General features: G+C 45.6%; 3 protein-coding genes across 3 annotated transcripts; 1 reads left to right on the forward strand and 2 right to left on the reverse strand.

Moving 5' to 3' along the window:
• Positions 1–1,196: 1,196 nt before the first annotated feature.
• LOC306794909 (histone H3.2) lies at positions 1,197–2,464 on the reverse strand. The gene has a single exon (XM_079293155.1). The coding sequence runs from the start codon at positions 2,076–2,078 to the stop codon at positions 1,668–1,670; it is 411 nt and encodes a 136-aa protein (XP_079149281.1). The 5' UTR covers positions 2,079–2,464; the 3' UTR covers positions 1,197–1,667.
• An 8,180-nt stretch (positions 2,465–10,644) lies between these two features.
• On the reverse strand, positions 10,645–12,109 carry LOC306786807 (exosome complex component MTR3-like). The gene is made up of 2 exons (XM_079281679.1): positions 11,809–12,109; positions 10,645–11,348 (listed from the first exon to the last, which is right to left on the reverse strand). The coding sequence occupies exons 1-2, from the start codon at positions 12,084–12,086 to the stop codon at positions 10,802–10,804; spliced, it is 825 nt and encodes a 274-aa protein (XP_079137805.1). The 5' UTR covers positions 12,087–12,109; the 3' UTR covers positions 10,645–10,801.
• Positions 12,110–12,643: 534 nt separating this feature from the next.
• On the forward strand, positions 12,644–17,307 carry LOC306783267 (alanine--tRNA ligase, cytoplasmic-like; the record flags this gene model as incomplete). Its single annotated transcript, XM_079276848.1, has 7 exons — positions 12,644–12,713; positions 14,104–14,261; positions 14,372–14,560; positions 15,234–15,379; positions 15,556–15,747; positions 16,431–16,575; positions 17,164–17,307. Exons 2-7 carry the CDS (start codon positions 14,118–14,120, stop codon positions 17,305–17,307), a joined length of 960 nt encoding a protein of 319 aa, XP_079132974.1. The 5' UTR covers positions 12,644–12,713; positions 14,104–14,117.
• Positions 17,308–17,349: the final 42 nt, after the last annotated feature.

Here is a 17,349-nt window from a genome sequence, read left to right on the forward strand (position 1 = left end):
CATATTAAACCCTGAATCGGAACAAAGCAAACGAACTACGGCTGTGAAAATGCCCTGAAACACTGCAACAAAGTTTCAAAACATTTCAGTTACACAAGGCGCCACTTTGGACACACGCACAGGCTCAGAGGCAGATTGAATCACATTTCATTTACAATAAACCACATAGCGGTTACATTAATCTGAATCGAATTACAATAAAGTTACTCTCTCCAATCATACATTCCACCATCTCTTTGGCAGTTGGCGACCACACGTCTTCGGCGATTGTGTGAGGTAGCCCCTTTCTCGCTATTCTGTAACTGACCAGATATGAAGCCCGTAGTGCGTGTTTTGTAGACCCAACACATGAATGAGACTGCAGCTGTTTTTGACAGCTGTTAGCCAGAACCTCACTGCACACCACGCACTGTGGCTTTGGGCAATCTGCATTGCCAATCCAAGTGAAGCTGAATGAATGAAGTTCGCTATTAAATTGTAAGTTTTTAATTTAAATGTTAGAAAGGGAATTTTTATAACTCATGTGATTGTTGTTTGTATTTATAATTTTTTTAAATTATATTTAATATTAATTATTACACCATTAGACCACCATTACATTTTTCCTCTTGCGCACCCCTAGAGCACCACACTTTGGGAATCCCTGCTCTAAGTTGTGTTTTCATTGTTTTCACATTTACTATTGTAATGTATTGTAATGTATTGTAATACAGACCATAGTTGTGAGCAGAAACATGTGCAGCCTGTTAGACTGCCTTAGTGAAAACATTATTTATAGTTTGTGTTGGCACTGTTCATTTGAGAACGCTTGAACGTGACTTTTATGAGGTGGAAAGTCATGATGAAGCACTCACACAGCCCAGAGGATAATCCTGCAAAAGGATTGTTATTATTCATTATTTTATGTAGAATAGTTAAAAGTGCAAACAGGAAATAAACTTGAAGGATTTCACATGTGATGCTTCGTGGTGTTACTGTCATGACAACACAGCCAGCAATAAAGTCAAAGTTCAGAGTAAATCAACTCGTTTTACAGTCAGACTCTCACATCTCAACACTACAGCCTGAAACGTTCACCCAAATACTTTAAAAGTAAGCCTTTATTTACATAAATAAATACAATTAATACATACAAATAATTCAGTGTTTACGACCACTGGCAGTTTATTCACGTTCAATTGTGGTAATGTGGCAGAAATAATATTTTATCACGATCATATATTATGTTCAATATTTAGGTGATTTGTTTATGCATTATTCATTCAGCATTCCTTAAATTGATTTCGACTCTGGACTTCCTTGACTCAACTTTCATTATTCAAGTACTACAATTTAACAAGCTGATGTTTTGGTGCACTGCACGTGTTCATGATATGAGACAACAGACAAAGCAGTAACCACGTTTAGGCAGCATCGGCTATTAACTACGAACTCACACGTAGCAGAGTATATTTAAATAAGACATATCGGGTAATAATCTCAAACTGACATTGTTCATTATACAACGTGAACAATGCAAATTAAACCAATTTTGTAGTACAGAAGGACTGAGTTTGTCCGTGGTCATTGATGGTAAAACACGTTTGCAGCAGAAGAGGAATGAGCTCTTCAGAGAGAGTGAGGTGGCTCTTAAAAGAGCCGTTGTGGTTTGTGGATCAGCAGACAGCTTAAGCTCGCTCTCCGCGGATGCGACGGGCCAGCTGGATGTCTTTGGGCATGATGGTGACCCTCTTGGCGTGGATGGCGCACAGGTTGGTGTCCTCGAACAGGCCGACCAGGTAAGCCTCACTGGACTCCTGCAGAGCCATAACAGCGGAGCTCTGGAAGCGCAGGTCGGTCTTGAAGTCCTGAGCGATTTCTCTCACCAGACGCTGGAAGGGCAGCTTGCGGATCAGCAGCTCCGTGGATTTCTGGTAGCGACGGATCTCTCTCAGAGCCACGGTACCGGGCCTGTAACGGTGTGGCTTCTTCACGCCGCCGGTGGCCGGGGCGCTCTTACGGGCAGCCTTGGTGGCCAGCTGCTTCCTGGGGGCTTTGCCTCCGGTGGATTTACGAGCGGTCTGCTTGGTTCTTGCCATGACTTCTTCTTTCTCTGATCAGGAGGAACATGCAGTCAAAGAGGAGACACGCTGCTCTTAAGCTGTGGACCGGCTGTGAAATGGTGACGCAGCTTCAGACCTCCGGCTCCTGATTGGTGAGAGGCTCATCCTAGAGCTCAGCCCCGCCCAGAGCAGCGACCCACCGCCGAGTCTCCGCTGCTCATTGGCGGAAAATGCTTTCAAATTGTCCGCCAAAATATAGAGTGTCCCGCCCGCTGTTCTTCTGCTGGAAGCATCTTTTCTGTTTGTCCGGAAACGTCCCACGCGCTCCGTGGATATTTAAAAGCGGGTTTCGGTTGTTGGTCAACATTCATTGCTCCAAAAACATCTAACGACCAGTGGCAGAGGAGAAACCGGATGCTTTCTGTGGTTTAGTGAACATGTCTAAAGTCCAAATGCTGAGATCTTTAGTCAACCAGCGACTAACTGCGGCTGCTGAAGAGATATTTGGTCTGTTTGAAGGAACGATAGCAGAGTACGAGGAGGAAGTTTCTGCTTTGAAAGAGGAGAACGAGCGAAAACAGAAACTACTGGACGCTGTTTTCAACCCTCAGCTTCGGTTACACGGAGCAGACGTCCAGCAGCTGTTGGTGGTTAAAGAAGAGGTTCCCCCTGATCAGCAGGAGTGGAGCTCCAGTCTGGACCAGGAGGACCCAGAGCCCCCACACATTAAAGAGGAACAGGAGGAACTCTGCACCAGTCAGGAAGGAGAGCAGCTTCAAGGGCTGGAGGAGGCTGATATCAAGTCCTCATTCACTCCTGTGAAGAGTGAAGATGATGAAGAGGAAGCTCAGTCCTCACAGCTTCATCAAATGCAAACTGAACAGATGGAAACAGATGCAGAGGACTGTGGAGGACCAGAACCAGACAGGAACTCAGATCCAGATAGACATCCAGAACCAGATACTGATGAGAAGACTGGAGAATCTTCTGACACTGATGATTGGAAGGAGACCAGAGAACCTCAGTCAGGTTTAAACTCTTTGAAACCTGATGAAGTCTGTCAGTGATTCAAGATGTAGTGCTGGTGAGAAACGTTTTAGATGCTCAGTATGTGAGAAATCTTTTAACCACCATTCACATTTACAAACCGTTCCCATTCCCTGGATGTTATCACGGAGCACTTTACGGTGCCGCTTAGCGCCTCCTTTACCGAGTCCTTTTCCTCCTTTGCCTCTTCCGCTCATTTTCAATGGTCGAAGTTTTTCAACAAGATGAAGAAAGCTGCTGGTTCACTGATACTTAAACCCTAACTGAGGACGTGATAGAAGACAATAGGGGGGGGGGCTTCTCTTCTTCTTAGGATTGTCATGAGGGTTGATTATTACAGTCTTTGCTGCATCAGCGCCATCTGTTGACCAAGAGCATTACTCAGGGACGCATGTCTCCTATAAGATAAAAGTTTGGTAGAAGACTCAATAAGGTACTTTAAGTTATACTAAAGTACAGTATCAATGACAACCATGCTGCGACTGTAGACATATCAGCAGCTGGTCTCCGCCAGGAGAATATGCAATCGGTCCCGTGTGAGCATGTTTGGAGTGTGCGCCTCTGTGTCTGTCCACGGCAAATCTCCCATTCTGCTGCAGCCAACTGCACAATATTTTGCGTTGCCAGTTATGGCTGCATGCTCAAGGACCTCTCATGGTTTCGACACACACTTTTTCTCAAAACACCTTTTATAGCCTGTTTCATAATGCCAATGACTTCCCACTCACCACCCTCAGCTGCCCCGGTTGGTGGAGGTAGTGATGACACAGCTGAGTGAGTCTACTACCCCCAGAGACACAGTGGGGTGGAAACAGTTTGCACACTGTTATTGTTGTTGAACTAGCAGACGAAAGACGAAGAGCTGGGTGAAAATACAATGAATGCATATAAAAAACAAAAACAAAACAAAAGCAGCACCCATCTGAGACACCCATTTGGTTCTTTTGGATCGTGTTTCTACATCATACAACATCGCATACATACGTTTCCACTCGTGCACTCACCTACACTGCTGAACTCGCTGACTCCACAAGCCGCAGTTAGTTTAAGCTTTCCTTTAATGTTGACTTTAAATGAATGAACAATGTGTTAATCGGCTTGGTTGTGTGCATCTCCCTCTTTTGTCATGGTTAGTGAGAACAAGTGCGGCCTCGTCCGTCCACATGTTAAAGACCGTGTTGACACAAGTGGACAGGTGTGAGCCTTCAGCAGTGATTGCATGGCCTTGAAAACACATCATGCAGTGCCCCTAACATGGATGAGTACTTTTGGAGATGTTCAACTGATGGTGTGGCTTCTTTCAGGGTTTGCAGATGGGTGAGTGTTACCTGCATCTGGCTTGAAAGAAACTGCAACTTTGTCATGAAAGCCTTCACCAGGCTGCATGTCATGTGCAAAGTTCCGAACATTCCCGGCGTCCCGAACGTTCCGGCGTTCCCGAACGTTCCCGGCGTTCCAAACGTTCCCGGCGGTCCGAACATTCCCGGCGTTCCCTTCATTCTGAACATTCCCGGCATCCCGAACGTCCTTTTGAACCCAGAACAATAACAAAAACAGCTGGGGCCGGCGTTCCGAACGTTCCCGGCGTTCCGAATGTTCCGGCGTTCCGAACGTTCCCGGCGTTCCAAATGTTCTGGCGTTCCAAACATTCCCGGCATTCCGAACTTTCCGAACGTTCCCGGCGTTCCGAACGTTCCCGGCGTTCCGAACGTTCTGGCGTTACAAACGTTCACGGCGTTCCGAACGTTCCCGGCGTTCCGAACTTTCCGAATGTTCCCGGCGTTCCGAACTTTACGAACGTTCCCGGCGTTCCGAACGTTCCCGGCGTTCCGAACTTTCCGAATGTTCCCGACGTTCCGAACTTTCCGAACGTTCCCGGCGTTCCGAACTTTACGAACGTTCCCGGCGTTCCGAACTTTCCGAACGTTCCCGGCTTTCCGAACTTTACGAACGTTCCCGGCGTTCCGAACTTTCCGAACGTTCCCGGCGTTCCGAACTTTCCGAACGTTCCCGGCGTTCCGAACTTTACGAACGTTCCCGGCGTTCCGAACGTTCCCGGCGTTCCGAACTTTCCGAATGTTCCCGGCGTTCCGAACTTTCCGAACGTTCCCGGCGTTCCGAACTTTCCGAATGTTCCCGGCGTTCCGAACTTTCCGAACGGTCCCGGCTTTCCGAACTTTCCGAACGGTCCCGGCTTTCCGAACTTTACGAACGTTCCCGGCGTTCCGAACTTTACGAACGTTCCCGGCGTTCCGAACTTTACGAACGTTCCCGGCGTTCCGAACTTTCCGAATGTTCCCGGCGTTCCGAACTTTCCGAACGTTCCCGGCGTTCCGAACTTTACGAACGTTCCCGGCGTTCCGAACTTTCCGAACGTTCCCGGCGTTCCGAACTTTACGAACGTTCCCGGCGTTCCGAACTTTACGAACGTTCCCGGCGTTCCGAACGTTCCCGGCGTTCCGAACGTTCCCGGCGTTCCGAATGTTCCGGCGTTCCAAACGTTCCCGGCGTTCCGAACGTTCCCGGCGTTCCGAATGTTCCGGCGTTCCGAATGTTCCGGCGTTCCAAACGTTCCCTGGGTCCTTTTGAACCCAGAATAATAACAAAAAACAGCTGGGGCGAACGTTCCCGGCGTTCCGAACTTTACGAACGTTCCCGGCATTCCGAACGTTCCCGGCGTTCCGAACGTTCCGGCGTTCCAAACGTTCCGGCGTTCCAAACGTTCCCGGCGTTCCGAACTTTACGAACGTTCCCGGCGTTCCGAACTTTAGGAACGTTCCCGGCGTTCCGAACTTTACGAACGTTCCCGGCGTTCCGAACTTTACGAACGTTCCCGGCGTTCCGAACTTTACAAACGTTCCCGGCGTTCCGAACTTTACGATGTTCCCGGCGTTCCGAACTTTACGAACGTTCCCGGCGTTCCGAACTTTACGAACGTTCCCGGCGTTCCGAACTTTACGAACGTTCCCGGCGTTCCGAACGTTCCCGGCGTTCCGAATGTTCCGGCGTTCCAAACGTTCCCGGCGTTCCGAACGTTCCCGGCGTTCCGAATGTTCCGGCGTTCCGAATGTTCCGGCGTTCCAAACGTTCCCTGGGTCCTTTTGAACCCAGAATAATAACAAAAAACAGCTGGGGCGAACGTTCCCGGCGTTCCGAACTTTACGAACGTTCCCGGCGTTCCGAACTTTACGAACGTTCCCGGCGTTCCAGAACAATAACAAAAAACAGCTGGGGCCGGTGTTCCGAACGTTCCGGCGTTCTGAACGTTCCGGCGTTCCAAACGTTCCCGGCGTTCCGAACGTTGCCGGCGGTCCGAACGTTCCCGGCGTTCCCTTCATTCTGAACATTCCCGGCGTCCCGAACGTCCTTTTGAACCCAGAATAATAACAAAAAACAGCTGGGGCCGAACGTTCCCGGCGTTCCGAACTTTCCGAACGTTCCCGGCGTTCCGAACGTTCCCGGCGTTCCGAATGTTCCGGCGTTCCAAACGTTCCCGGCGTTCCGAACTTTCCGAACGTTCCCGCCGTTCCGAACGTTCCCGGCGTTCCGAATGTTCCGGCGTTCCAAACGTTCCCGGCGTTCCGAACTTTCCGAACGTTCCCGGCGTTCCGAACGTTCCCGGCGTTCCGAATGTTCCGGTGTTCCAAACGTTCCCGGCGTTCCGAACGTTCCCGGCGTTCCGAACGTTTCCGGCGTTCCGAACTTTCCGAACGTTCCCGGAGTTCCGAATGTTCCCGGCGTTCCAAACGTTCCCGGCGTTCCGAACTTTCCGAACGTTCCCGGCGTTCCGAACGTTCCCGGCGGTCCGAACGTTCCCGGCGTTCCCTTCATTCCGAACATTCCCGGCGTCCCGAACGTCCTTTTGAACCCAGAACAATAACAAAAAACAGCTGGGGCCGGCGTTCCGAACGAATGAATTTAAAGCTGCAGGACAGTTCAGTGAAATTAGTTTACTTTATTTTAGTACTTTATTTTAAGATGCACATTTTTGAAAAGCTTTCTGTTGTATCAGTTATTCTTTAATTCAGACATTATTGTACTTGAAATGAGAAGAACATTTATTTATGTATTTCTATGTCTTATTTATAATCCATCAAGTTAAATTTGAAAACTGAGAATAATAATTTGTTAAAATATAATTAGTGTACTTTATTTGATTTGACAGTTGTTGACGACACAGAGACGTTACTACTACTAGACGTCTTGAATATATATATATATATATATATATATATATACATACATATATATGTGTATATATATATATTGTTAGATCCTGGGGTACTTCTGGCCCGATACGGGGCTACTTACTGATTCAGCTCTCTATTAAAAGATTGTCGAGCTGGTGTTCTTGCGAGGGAACTCGCCTGGCTCCGCTAACTGCCGTTACTCCCGACGTCTACCCTGCTTCCTCCGGTCTGAGCGCGCTCGGCCGAGAGACCAGTCCTGGCCCCGGGCGCTCCCACCAGTCGCGTCGGTTATGGCAGCTTCCCTCTTATGGATCCGTGCTCTTGGTAAATGCCAGGTTAGGTTTTAACGGCTAGGATCTCTTCTTTCTAAAACCGTAAGGGATTGTTAAGTGGATTCGGTCTCTAGGGTAACCTTACAGAACTCAGTTGTTAGACATACAATGGCTTTAACTTTTTACTGCCACGAGGAACTTTTTACTACTTGAGCAAATAAATGCACTTGAGAATTTTACTTTAAATGCAGATTAGATATTTATTGCAGGTTATATTTAGTTAGTTTGCAAGGGTTAAGCTACAGCTCACATAAAACGTCACTACACTTGATACGTTACTTTAATTTTCTTCTTAGATTATACTCATTAGTTTTAGATGCCGAGACGGCTCGGTTGGAGCTGGATCTTCAATGGTGCGATGAAAAGGTTCTTTTGGAGTTCTTAGGAGCGAAGGTCTGGCCAGACCCTCGGTCCTCCTGCTCTGCAGCAGAGTCCGTTCAACAGTCCTCAAAACTCAGTACAAAGTCTTTCTATGGCTGCTGCGTCTTCTCCGTTGTTCAGTTGTTAAAGGCGAGCAGTGGGGAGAGGAAAATCTCCGTCTTTAAATCTTGTTGTCCACGAACAGCGGTCTTCTTTCCGTGAACAGAGACGAAGTCCTCAATACTTCAGTTACGATCGTCCGTATCTTCTCCTCAGAGCACTTGGACGGCTCTCGTGTAGAAATCCCCGTTTGGGGCTTGCAAGCGTCTCCTTTTATCCATGATTTGGGCTGTCTGTTCTGCCCCCTCCTATCCAACACATGATCTCATTCCCCCACCCACTTGAGTGGGCGTTTGGTTCTGGACATGTCCAGACTTATTCTATATTATATACATTAAGCCTGTATGACTCATCTTTTGCAACAGTCTTTTGCTGCCACGTCTGCTTTTCCGATCCACACCCAAAAACATCTGTTCCTAACTTCACTCTTTCTGCTGAGTCATCCTGACAAAACCCTTTTGCCATATCTCGGCTCCGGTCACATATAACATTATTATAATCAGTTTTTATATTTGTTAAATCACTCTATGCATTATAAATTCGTTACATATTGATTAAACATTTTGTTATATAATGATCATAAACCTTATCCTTTGATTACACTTTAACTATTGATTTCTGAGTATATAATTTGTGCTTTTTATATCCTGACTTTCCCTGAATGTGCAAGCATGTATCCGAGGCAGCTCTGTGGGCTCAACTCTTCTCGACAATATACATACATATATATGTGTATATATATACATACATATATATATATGTGTATATATATATACATACATATATATATGTATATACATATATATTAGGGGTGTAACAATACGCGTATTCATATTGAACCGTTCGGTACGAGGCTCACGGTTCGGTACGCATGACGAACCGAACAATACGTTTGAATAAAAAAGAATTTAAAAAAAAATGTTTAAACCTTTATTTAACCAGGTAGTCCCATTGAGATGAAAAATCTCTTTTGCAAGATGTAAGTAACAATACAAGATGTAAGCAAGATGTAAGTAACAATACTACATAACATTAAGGAGCAGTTTTTGTTTTTTATGCTTATGTGTTGCTAAGAAGACACCCCAGAAGATGAGACACTCAGGTATAGTTCCATCATTGTTCAAAGTCAAAGAATAACTTGATGTTAGTTAGTAGTTATATTTATATATATATATTTATATATTTATATATATATATTTATATATATTTATATATATATATTTATATATATATATTTATTTATATATTTATATATATTTATATATATATTTATATATATTAGATATAATATATATATATAGATTATATAATATATAGATTAGATATAATATATAGATTAGATATATTATATATAGATTATATATAATATATAGATTAGATATATTATATATAGATTATATATAATATATAGATTAGATATATTATATATAGATTAGATATATAATATATAGATTAGATATATTATATATAGATATAATAGATAGATAGATATAATAGATAGATATAATAGATAGATAGATATAATAGATAGATAGATAGATATCACGGGTTAGACATTATTGTAATGTTCCGGACCTTTGCCCGAGATGATTTTCTCAATCTGGACCGTTCGGAATTTTAGTTGAAGACCCCTGCTTTAGAGGAAAATAAATGTGCAATTGTAGTGATTACTACCGGTATTTCATTTCTAAATTGTGAAAAATGGGGTATGCAGCCCACTGCACAGTAGTTTAACATTGTGAGTGGGAAAAAATGCTTTTCTTGGCTTGAGGAAATTTTACAAAACATAAAACCTACATGGTCAAAAAAAAAAAAGTCACAACCGATACCCACAAGCCACTGGGTGACTGGACCGTAGGTAGGGGGACCGCGAGTGGCATTGAGGTTATTTCTCACGACACAGCAACTCCTGCATAGCCAATGGCAGAGCAACAGCTGAGATGGAGATTTTATGTTCATATTATGTCTGCCAATTTTCACACGAGTGCATTCCTTTAGTTATTTTTCCACTTCGTAGTTTGCACCATGACAATACATTCAGGAACAATCCCAGGTGAGAAACCTCATTAATCCAACCTAGAAAGTGTGTTCTCCTTCCCAAATGTCAGGCAAATTTGAGGTTTCATAACCCAAATACAGAATGGACCATACAAGCGCATTGTAGGAGCCAGGTGTGGCCTGTGTCATTTTTGTACGCCCTTTTTCGTCACTTCCGGTGATTGAGTCACGTAGTGCTGAGAATAGCCACAATGGGGGTTTATCAGCTGTCAGAGTTAGACTAGGGGAAGGATTGGAAGGAGAGGGGGTGAGAGAGGGAGCCTTATTTTTTGTTGACCGCTATTTCTACAAGTTATTCACATTAATACCGACAAATTATCGAGTTATGATTATATGCCATCTAGAATCAACGTTTATTTGTTACCCACAAATAAACACTCGAAACTCATCCACTGGATTCCGGAAGTCATTTAACGTTGCAGCCAGCGCGTCCGCAAGTTTAAATCTCCTCTACTTCGCCTCTCAGTGACTCAAGGAAATTTGACGATAGTCATCTACACGCATTGACAAATGATTTAATAGAAAACACACTATCTTCAACATTTCCATGTCAAGAACATAACAGCAAACATAGGTTATGTTGTCAAAGTAAGGACTGGAAATTGTAAAACAGAAAAGCAATGAACCGAGCAGTTATTGGTTAGAGCATCTCTCAGCTCTCTGACGGTGGGGGTGCAGCCCTGCGCACAGCCCTGGACAGGGCTTGTTGGATGACCGGGTACAGTTTATAGCATCCCTCAATGCAGGTCCGCACCCCGGCTGTCAGAGTCTCTTCGGCCATTTCTCCATCCGACTGCAGCCCAGAAATCTGGTTCAGGCTGGGGAGGAAGGCGACGGTCAGACCGCCCTGGTTCTCGCCGCTGACTGAGCCGAAGCAGTTTTCCTCCGCGTAAGAAGGGTCGACCACGTAAGAGGCGCCATCCTGGTGTATGGAACAGCCGAGTACCAGATCGTACATTTCGATCCCTGCGTCTGCGAGGGCGAGCGAAGCGCACGTGACCGCGTGGGCCAGAACAGAACCGCTGTTCTCCAGAACCATCACGTTGACCTCGACCTGAGAGCGGGGGTATTTGTGGAGGCACACGGCTGGCTGCAGACTCTCGTGCAGCATCAGGGAGAGGTCCTTGTCCTGGCTCCCCTGAATCCAGGAGCCCCTCTCCGGGCAGGAGAATGGAGCGAAGCGCATGTCAGTAGTCAACCTGGATACACGGAGAAATACTATTATAATACAGCTTTGTTGTGTTCATGTACTCTCTTCCTGTAGAACCCCACAACAAACATCAGTGTCCACTTCAAATGCATAGTATAAGTAGGGATGAAAGCTGCTTGAGGGCAAACCTGGCTAAACTCAGTTTACAGACTTGCATGATTGAAAATGGCATTATATGTGACAGCATTATTAGTGGTAACGCTAGTGGTTTATTTTTTGTACAACGTTGGAAAGAAGTTCTTATTTTAAGCACGAGTATTTAACTTCTGTTGAATACTTGAACTGACTATCTGAAGTTTGCTAATGTGAGCTAACGTTAACGTTCAGCTAACATAAGCTGCTTGTCATACGAAACAGAGTGTTACTACTTATGAATTCAGGCAGAATGTGTACGTCTCTAGATTAATAAAGATAAATAAAATAAGTACATGAATGAAATCCCGACATACCTTCCACATTTCATATCGGTCTCATCTTTGCGCTCCGTTTCTCTGGGGCCATAAACGCAGCACATCAACTTGGTGTTTCCAGCCTCGATGTACGCGGAGCCTTTGGCCTGGCTCACCAGCCCGCACCGGACAAACACGGGCCGCACGTCCACTTGGTCCCGCTGACGACCGTCCGCTCTCGGGCCGCGCGAGGGAAGAACGGCCGCAGGTTTGCACAAAAACAGAGACGGGCTCTGAGACGCTTCTGGGCCGCGTACACGTTTGGTGTCAGTCGGCATGGCGCATGGATGTTCGGTGCAAAATGAGCAGCGTCTGAACAAGTCCGGCACAAATCCTGTCCTCAGGAAACACAGCAAGTCGAATAAAGGTTCCTCTATTGCGTGGTGGTGAAGGGAACTACAGTGATAAAAACAAATATGATGTGCTGTTGCAATAACAATGAGTGATATTTCACTATCATTATTATGTCACAAAATCACAAATTATTACACAACTCTTGGTGCATCTCATGACGACTTGGCTAGAACCTAAACACCTAAACTAACGCTCTGAAAGTATCATTGACAAGACATTTTAATGTAAATTTATATTTACAAACATGTGCACAACCACTTTTTTACTTTTATCCAGCGGATCAAAAATATTTATTGACACCCTCATCAACACCGATGTCTGTTGCATTGCATCAGCCAAACCAAGGAAGTTTGTACCATTCGTGTGCCGGGCTCTGCTGAGATTGACAGCAGGCTCGTCCAATAACAACTTCACCTTCCAATGTACCAGTGCGGACGGGCCAATGGGCGGCTGCCATGGGCGTGTCCACGTTCCTTTTGGTCGAGCAGCGTGGGATACAGCAGTGTGTCAGGGAGCAGGAACTGATTCATTCTGCGAGAATTGTGACCTCTGTGAGTATTATCCTTTGCTTAAAATGTTTAAAGTGTACCGTGACATTCGCTAAAGAAGATTTTCTGTTAGAGTCGTGGGCTGAAATCTGTCTAGACAGAGGGAGCCGGCTCTGGCTACCATTTCCATTGCTAACGTCAGCTCGTCGAGCTAGTTCGCCTCTGCCGTCCGAAGATCAGATAATGCTGCATTCCGGCTTTTAGGAGCAGTTTCAGAGGAACGATGTGCGGCATGACTTGCAGTATTTTGTGGCAACGATTTCTGAAGTACTTGTTTACAGCGAAGGTGCAATTGGGTGACCTGGGGGAACTTCTTTAGTCAGCAGGAGGAAAGAAAAGTAACCCTCTGAGACGTCATGTTACACCTGCGGATACAACTCATTTTAGTCATTCGTGGACCTCCCCAATGGAAAGTCACTATGTTTTTGAGAAACACGGAGCTGGTCCACTGACTGACCTGGAGTTTAACTCTGTGGACGTAAAGATGTTGGCTTCAGAACTTAAAACCCACCCGAGGTCTTTGTCAGTCACGTGATTACAGATGAGAACCAACACACATTGTGTTCATCCTTAAAAGTGCACGACTGTCCCTGGTGTCACTGTATTCTCCTGTTGTCAGTTATTGTATCCTGTTTGCTCTCCCTCCCATGTGTCCTTAGTTAAGTCTCATCTTCATCACAAGGAGCAATTATTTTCATTTATTTTTTTGCAATACACCAACAGTCTGTTCTTCACAGAGACCAACGTTTCCGTCCCATCACCCCAAGGTGTTTACTTTCCCTGGTTGCCAGCGGGGTGGTTTGGTAGTCCGGATGGGGACGGAGGCTCTCTGGAGCCAGCGAGCCGACGGCATCGGCTGTGTGGTTTCCTTTGCCAACTTGTTTACGAATGAGTCCACTGATGGGAATGTGCTGCCTTTTTAATTATAGACATCATTGGAACTGTAGCTATGGTGCTTGGTTATAAGACCAAAACAAACACATTTTTAATTGAATTCAGATCCTTGAAATCCTTAATGGCTTTAGTTTTCGGTGACCTGACTCCAGAATTGCTTCTTTACCGGCTGCTCCTATTGCTTTACGTTAACCCACATATTAAGGACATATATCGGGTTGTAACACACTATTAGGTGGTTGTAAGCAGATATAAGCGTTTAACTAATAGGCCAACTGCTTCTATGGGCTGCTGTTTAACTGTTGACAAATACTGTACAGATATAAAGACTTCAACATGTTCTCATCTGCATACACCTAAATAATATAATAATAAATCTTCTCAAAAAGCAACTGAGAAATTACAATAATGCAATTAAGGTTCAGGGTCCCACAACAAGTGAACTGGACATGGAGCTGAATTGTACAGTATTAATTTTTTGTGCATTGTTTTTGTTCAGACAGCTGATTCAGAATGGACTCCTCTTTGAGTGCAGCTCAAATCCGCGAGAAGTTCATCGACTTCTTCCGTCGGCATGAGCACAAGTACGTCCACTCGTCGGCCACCGTCCCGCTGGACGACCCCACGCTGCTTTTCGCCAACGCTGGCATGAACCAGGTAACCGAACACCCGTGCGCCTCTTTTTTATACCTACCCACTGCTTTTTTGCTGCAATTCCGAGATTCTCGACGGCTCACAAGTTTGCTTTTTGTGCCGCTTCGTCTTAGTTCAAGCCCATCTTCCTAAATACCATCGACCCATCCCACCCTATGGCCAGGCTGTCTCGTGCCACCAACACCCAAAAGTGTATCCGGGCAGGAGGCAAACACAACGACCTGGACGATGTGGGCAAAGACGTCTACCACCACACCTTCTTCGAGATGCTGGGGTCCTGGTCCTTTGGGGACTACTTTAAGGTACTACGCTGTCATACTCTTCAGCCACCGTACAGCAATGATACGACTGACATTGGCATTTTGAGGCAGATACTAATGTTGATGTTTCATAACGATATAGGCGTTTTCTTTTCATTTTTTTTATTAAACACATAACTTACAGATCCCATCAATTTTATTTCATAATTTTTTTTGTTAAAATTTACAGTTGGAAACTACTTATCACTGCATTCTAAATGACCTCACACCTAGTTTTCTGTATCATGTGCACCAATACTGATTTATGTGCAATAAGCTAATATTGACTGATGCGTCAGTCTTGCAGACTTATTGGTCGAGCTCCACTTGCACCTTCTATCTGCTGCAGTGCCCTTCATTTTGACTTGAAGATAAAGCGGTAAGCTATAGCTTTGCTTTTACTGTGGCCGAGTATGTGTGGAGAAATGTGGTCTAATGTAGCTACAAGTTTATTTCTGCTGAGTCACATCAAGTTTCTTTTTCGCAGCAAAGATCAAAAAAATTGTCTTTTCTGTGCCGTCGACATGGCTGATTCAACGAGGGGAAACCGTTAATGAACTTGATTATCATATGAACCAGTTTCTTCACTTGTTGAACTTTTCTGTCTCGTTGTCCTCTTGCATCTCGTCTCGTTCTTCCCTCTGCTCATTCGGCCTCTTCCCACTTGCCCCTGCAGCACCTGGCCTGTACGATGGCCTTGGAGCTGCTGACCCAGGAGTTCGGTATTTCCATAGAGCGTCTGTACGTCACCTACTTCGGGGGTCAACCCGACGCGGGCCTGGAGCCGGACCTGGAGTGCAAACAGATCTGGATCGACCTGGGGTGAGCCTAGCTTGTGAACTAGAGATGTGTCGGTGTACGCACCAGATGAAGGCATTTGTACAGGTCCTAATTGTCACACAACTGCATTTTCTTTTTTTTTACCAATTAACAGAATTTATTTAATTGAATCCCCCCTCCCCCCCCTCCTCTCTCTCTGCTCGCTGTATTCCTCTCAGGGTGGATGAGGCTCGCGTCCTGCCGGGCAGTATGAAGGACAACTTCTGGGAGATGGGGGACACCGGGCCCTGCGGCCCCTGCAGTGAGATCCACTACGACCGCATCGGAGGGAGGGACGCCTCTCACCTGGTGAACATGGACGATCCCAATGTCCTGGAGGTCTGGAACCTGGTGTTCATCCAGTTCAACAGGTAACGGAAGGAAACACACACACACACACACACACACACACTAACAGAGACAGCCAATAATCGGAGTATCGGTAAATCTTCAATGCAATTCCTCGCAAATCCTTCTGCTTCATTGCGTTTGCTTACACCTCCTGTCGAACGCCTCACGGCTGTCCGGTTGACAGCTAACTAGTTCAGTGAGTTATATGAAGAGCGTTCAACTGATCAGAAGCTTTATGTCGGCATCACACCTAACTGCACCCAGTCATACATTTGGATCGGGTGTTGTTGGAATTTGGACACACCTTTGTTTTATTGTCATCTGTTTTGTACAATAGGCAGAGCAACTGCTGAATCATACGTACTCACTGTCTCTCCACACCTCTTCACAGTCCTTGCTATTGTATGTGCAGTACATGTTTTACAAATGAAGAAATCGGACCACTTGGCCGTGTAAACTGATAATCTGGTTTCTGAAAGGGTTTAAAATGTGTGACCCTGGAAAGAAATGGTGTCGGGATAGAAAGCTGAATAATTTCTCGTATCCAAAATAATTCAATGTTTGACGTGAACTGAACAAAACTGTATGATCCTCCCTTGTGAGAAAAACCTGCGTGCTCTCCCACTACGAGGCGGCCTCGTCAAAAGTGCTTACTCAGTGACACTGTGTTTTTAACGCTTGCTTCTCGGTCCACCCTGCGCAGAGAGTCAGAGACCGAGCTGAAGCCCCTGCCCAAGAACAGCATCGACACAGGGATGGGCCTGGAGCGCCTGGTGTCCGTGCTGCAGAACAAGATGTCCAACTATGACACTGACCTCTTCGTCCCGTACTTTGAAGCCATTCAGAAGGTACTGAAACGCACCCCAAGTGCAGAAACATCTCACCTGTCAGGTGTGTGAGCTGCTGAATTCAGCAGCACGCACACGATTGTGATCCAGATTATGTACTTTTGAAAAATATTATGCTTTTTTAAAAACGTTTTCTTACAATGGGAGACATTTTCAAATCCTCTTAAACCTACCTCGAAATGCTTGTAAACTTTAAACAGTTTTCAAGGCCTTGCACTATTTCAGTACACGTCAGCTTTTTGACATCTTTTTAATATAGGGTTGCTGAGAGTGGGTGACATCACCGCTAGAGTGCAGAGAATCTTTTTAAATCTTGAGAGACGCTGTTGGTCACAGACGTATTACTACAGACGCAAACAGACTTACGCATTTGGTCACACAAGCATGAAAGTAACAGGACCGCCTAGCAAACACCGCACAGGCACTCATGTTTACACTGACCAACAATAACTGTAGCATATTTCTAACCTGCTCCCATTGTTTTGACACTACACACACAATGTGTGTTCATCAGTGGGGCCTAACTCTCCAGGAGACTTGTGTTTTTGCTTGCTGCTGGACAGACAGAGTTCTTGTGTTTTGTTTCAGGGTACAGGTGCTCGACCGTACACTGGTAAAGTGGGCGCCGAGGATTCTGACGGTGTTGACATGGCCTACCGCGTGCTGGCCGACCACGCCCGCACCATCACCATCGCCCTATCAGACGGCGGCCATTGTGAGCGACATCTTTGAGCGCATCGCCGGTGAGGCCTCTCGTCTGGCTCACTACAACAA

Source organism: Melanostigma gelatinosum, assembly GCF_949748355.1.
Source record: "Melanostigma gelatinosum genome assembly, chromosome: 1".
NCBI classification, from domain to species: domain Eukaryota; kingdom Metazoa; phylum Chordata; class Actinopteri; order Perciformes; family Zoarcidae; genus Melanostigma; species Melanostigma gelatinosum.

Coding starts and splice junctions, on each gene's coding strand:
- LOC306794909 (XM_079293155.1), bottom strand. CDS start 2,078: ATGGCAAGAACCAAGCAGACCGCTCGTAAATCCACCGGAGGCAAAGCC.
- LOC306786807 (XM_079281679.1), bottom strand. CDS start 12,086: ATGCCGACTGACACCAAACGTGTACGCGGCCCAGAAGCGTCTCAGAGC. Junction 11,349..11,808: donor ACCGATATGAAATGTGGAAG/GTATGTCGGGAT, acceptor CCGTGTATCCAG/GTTGACTACTGACATGCGCT.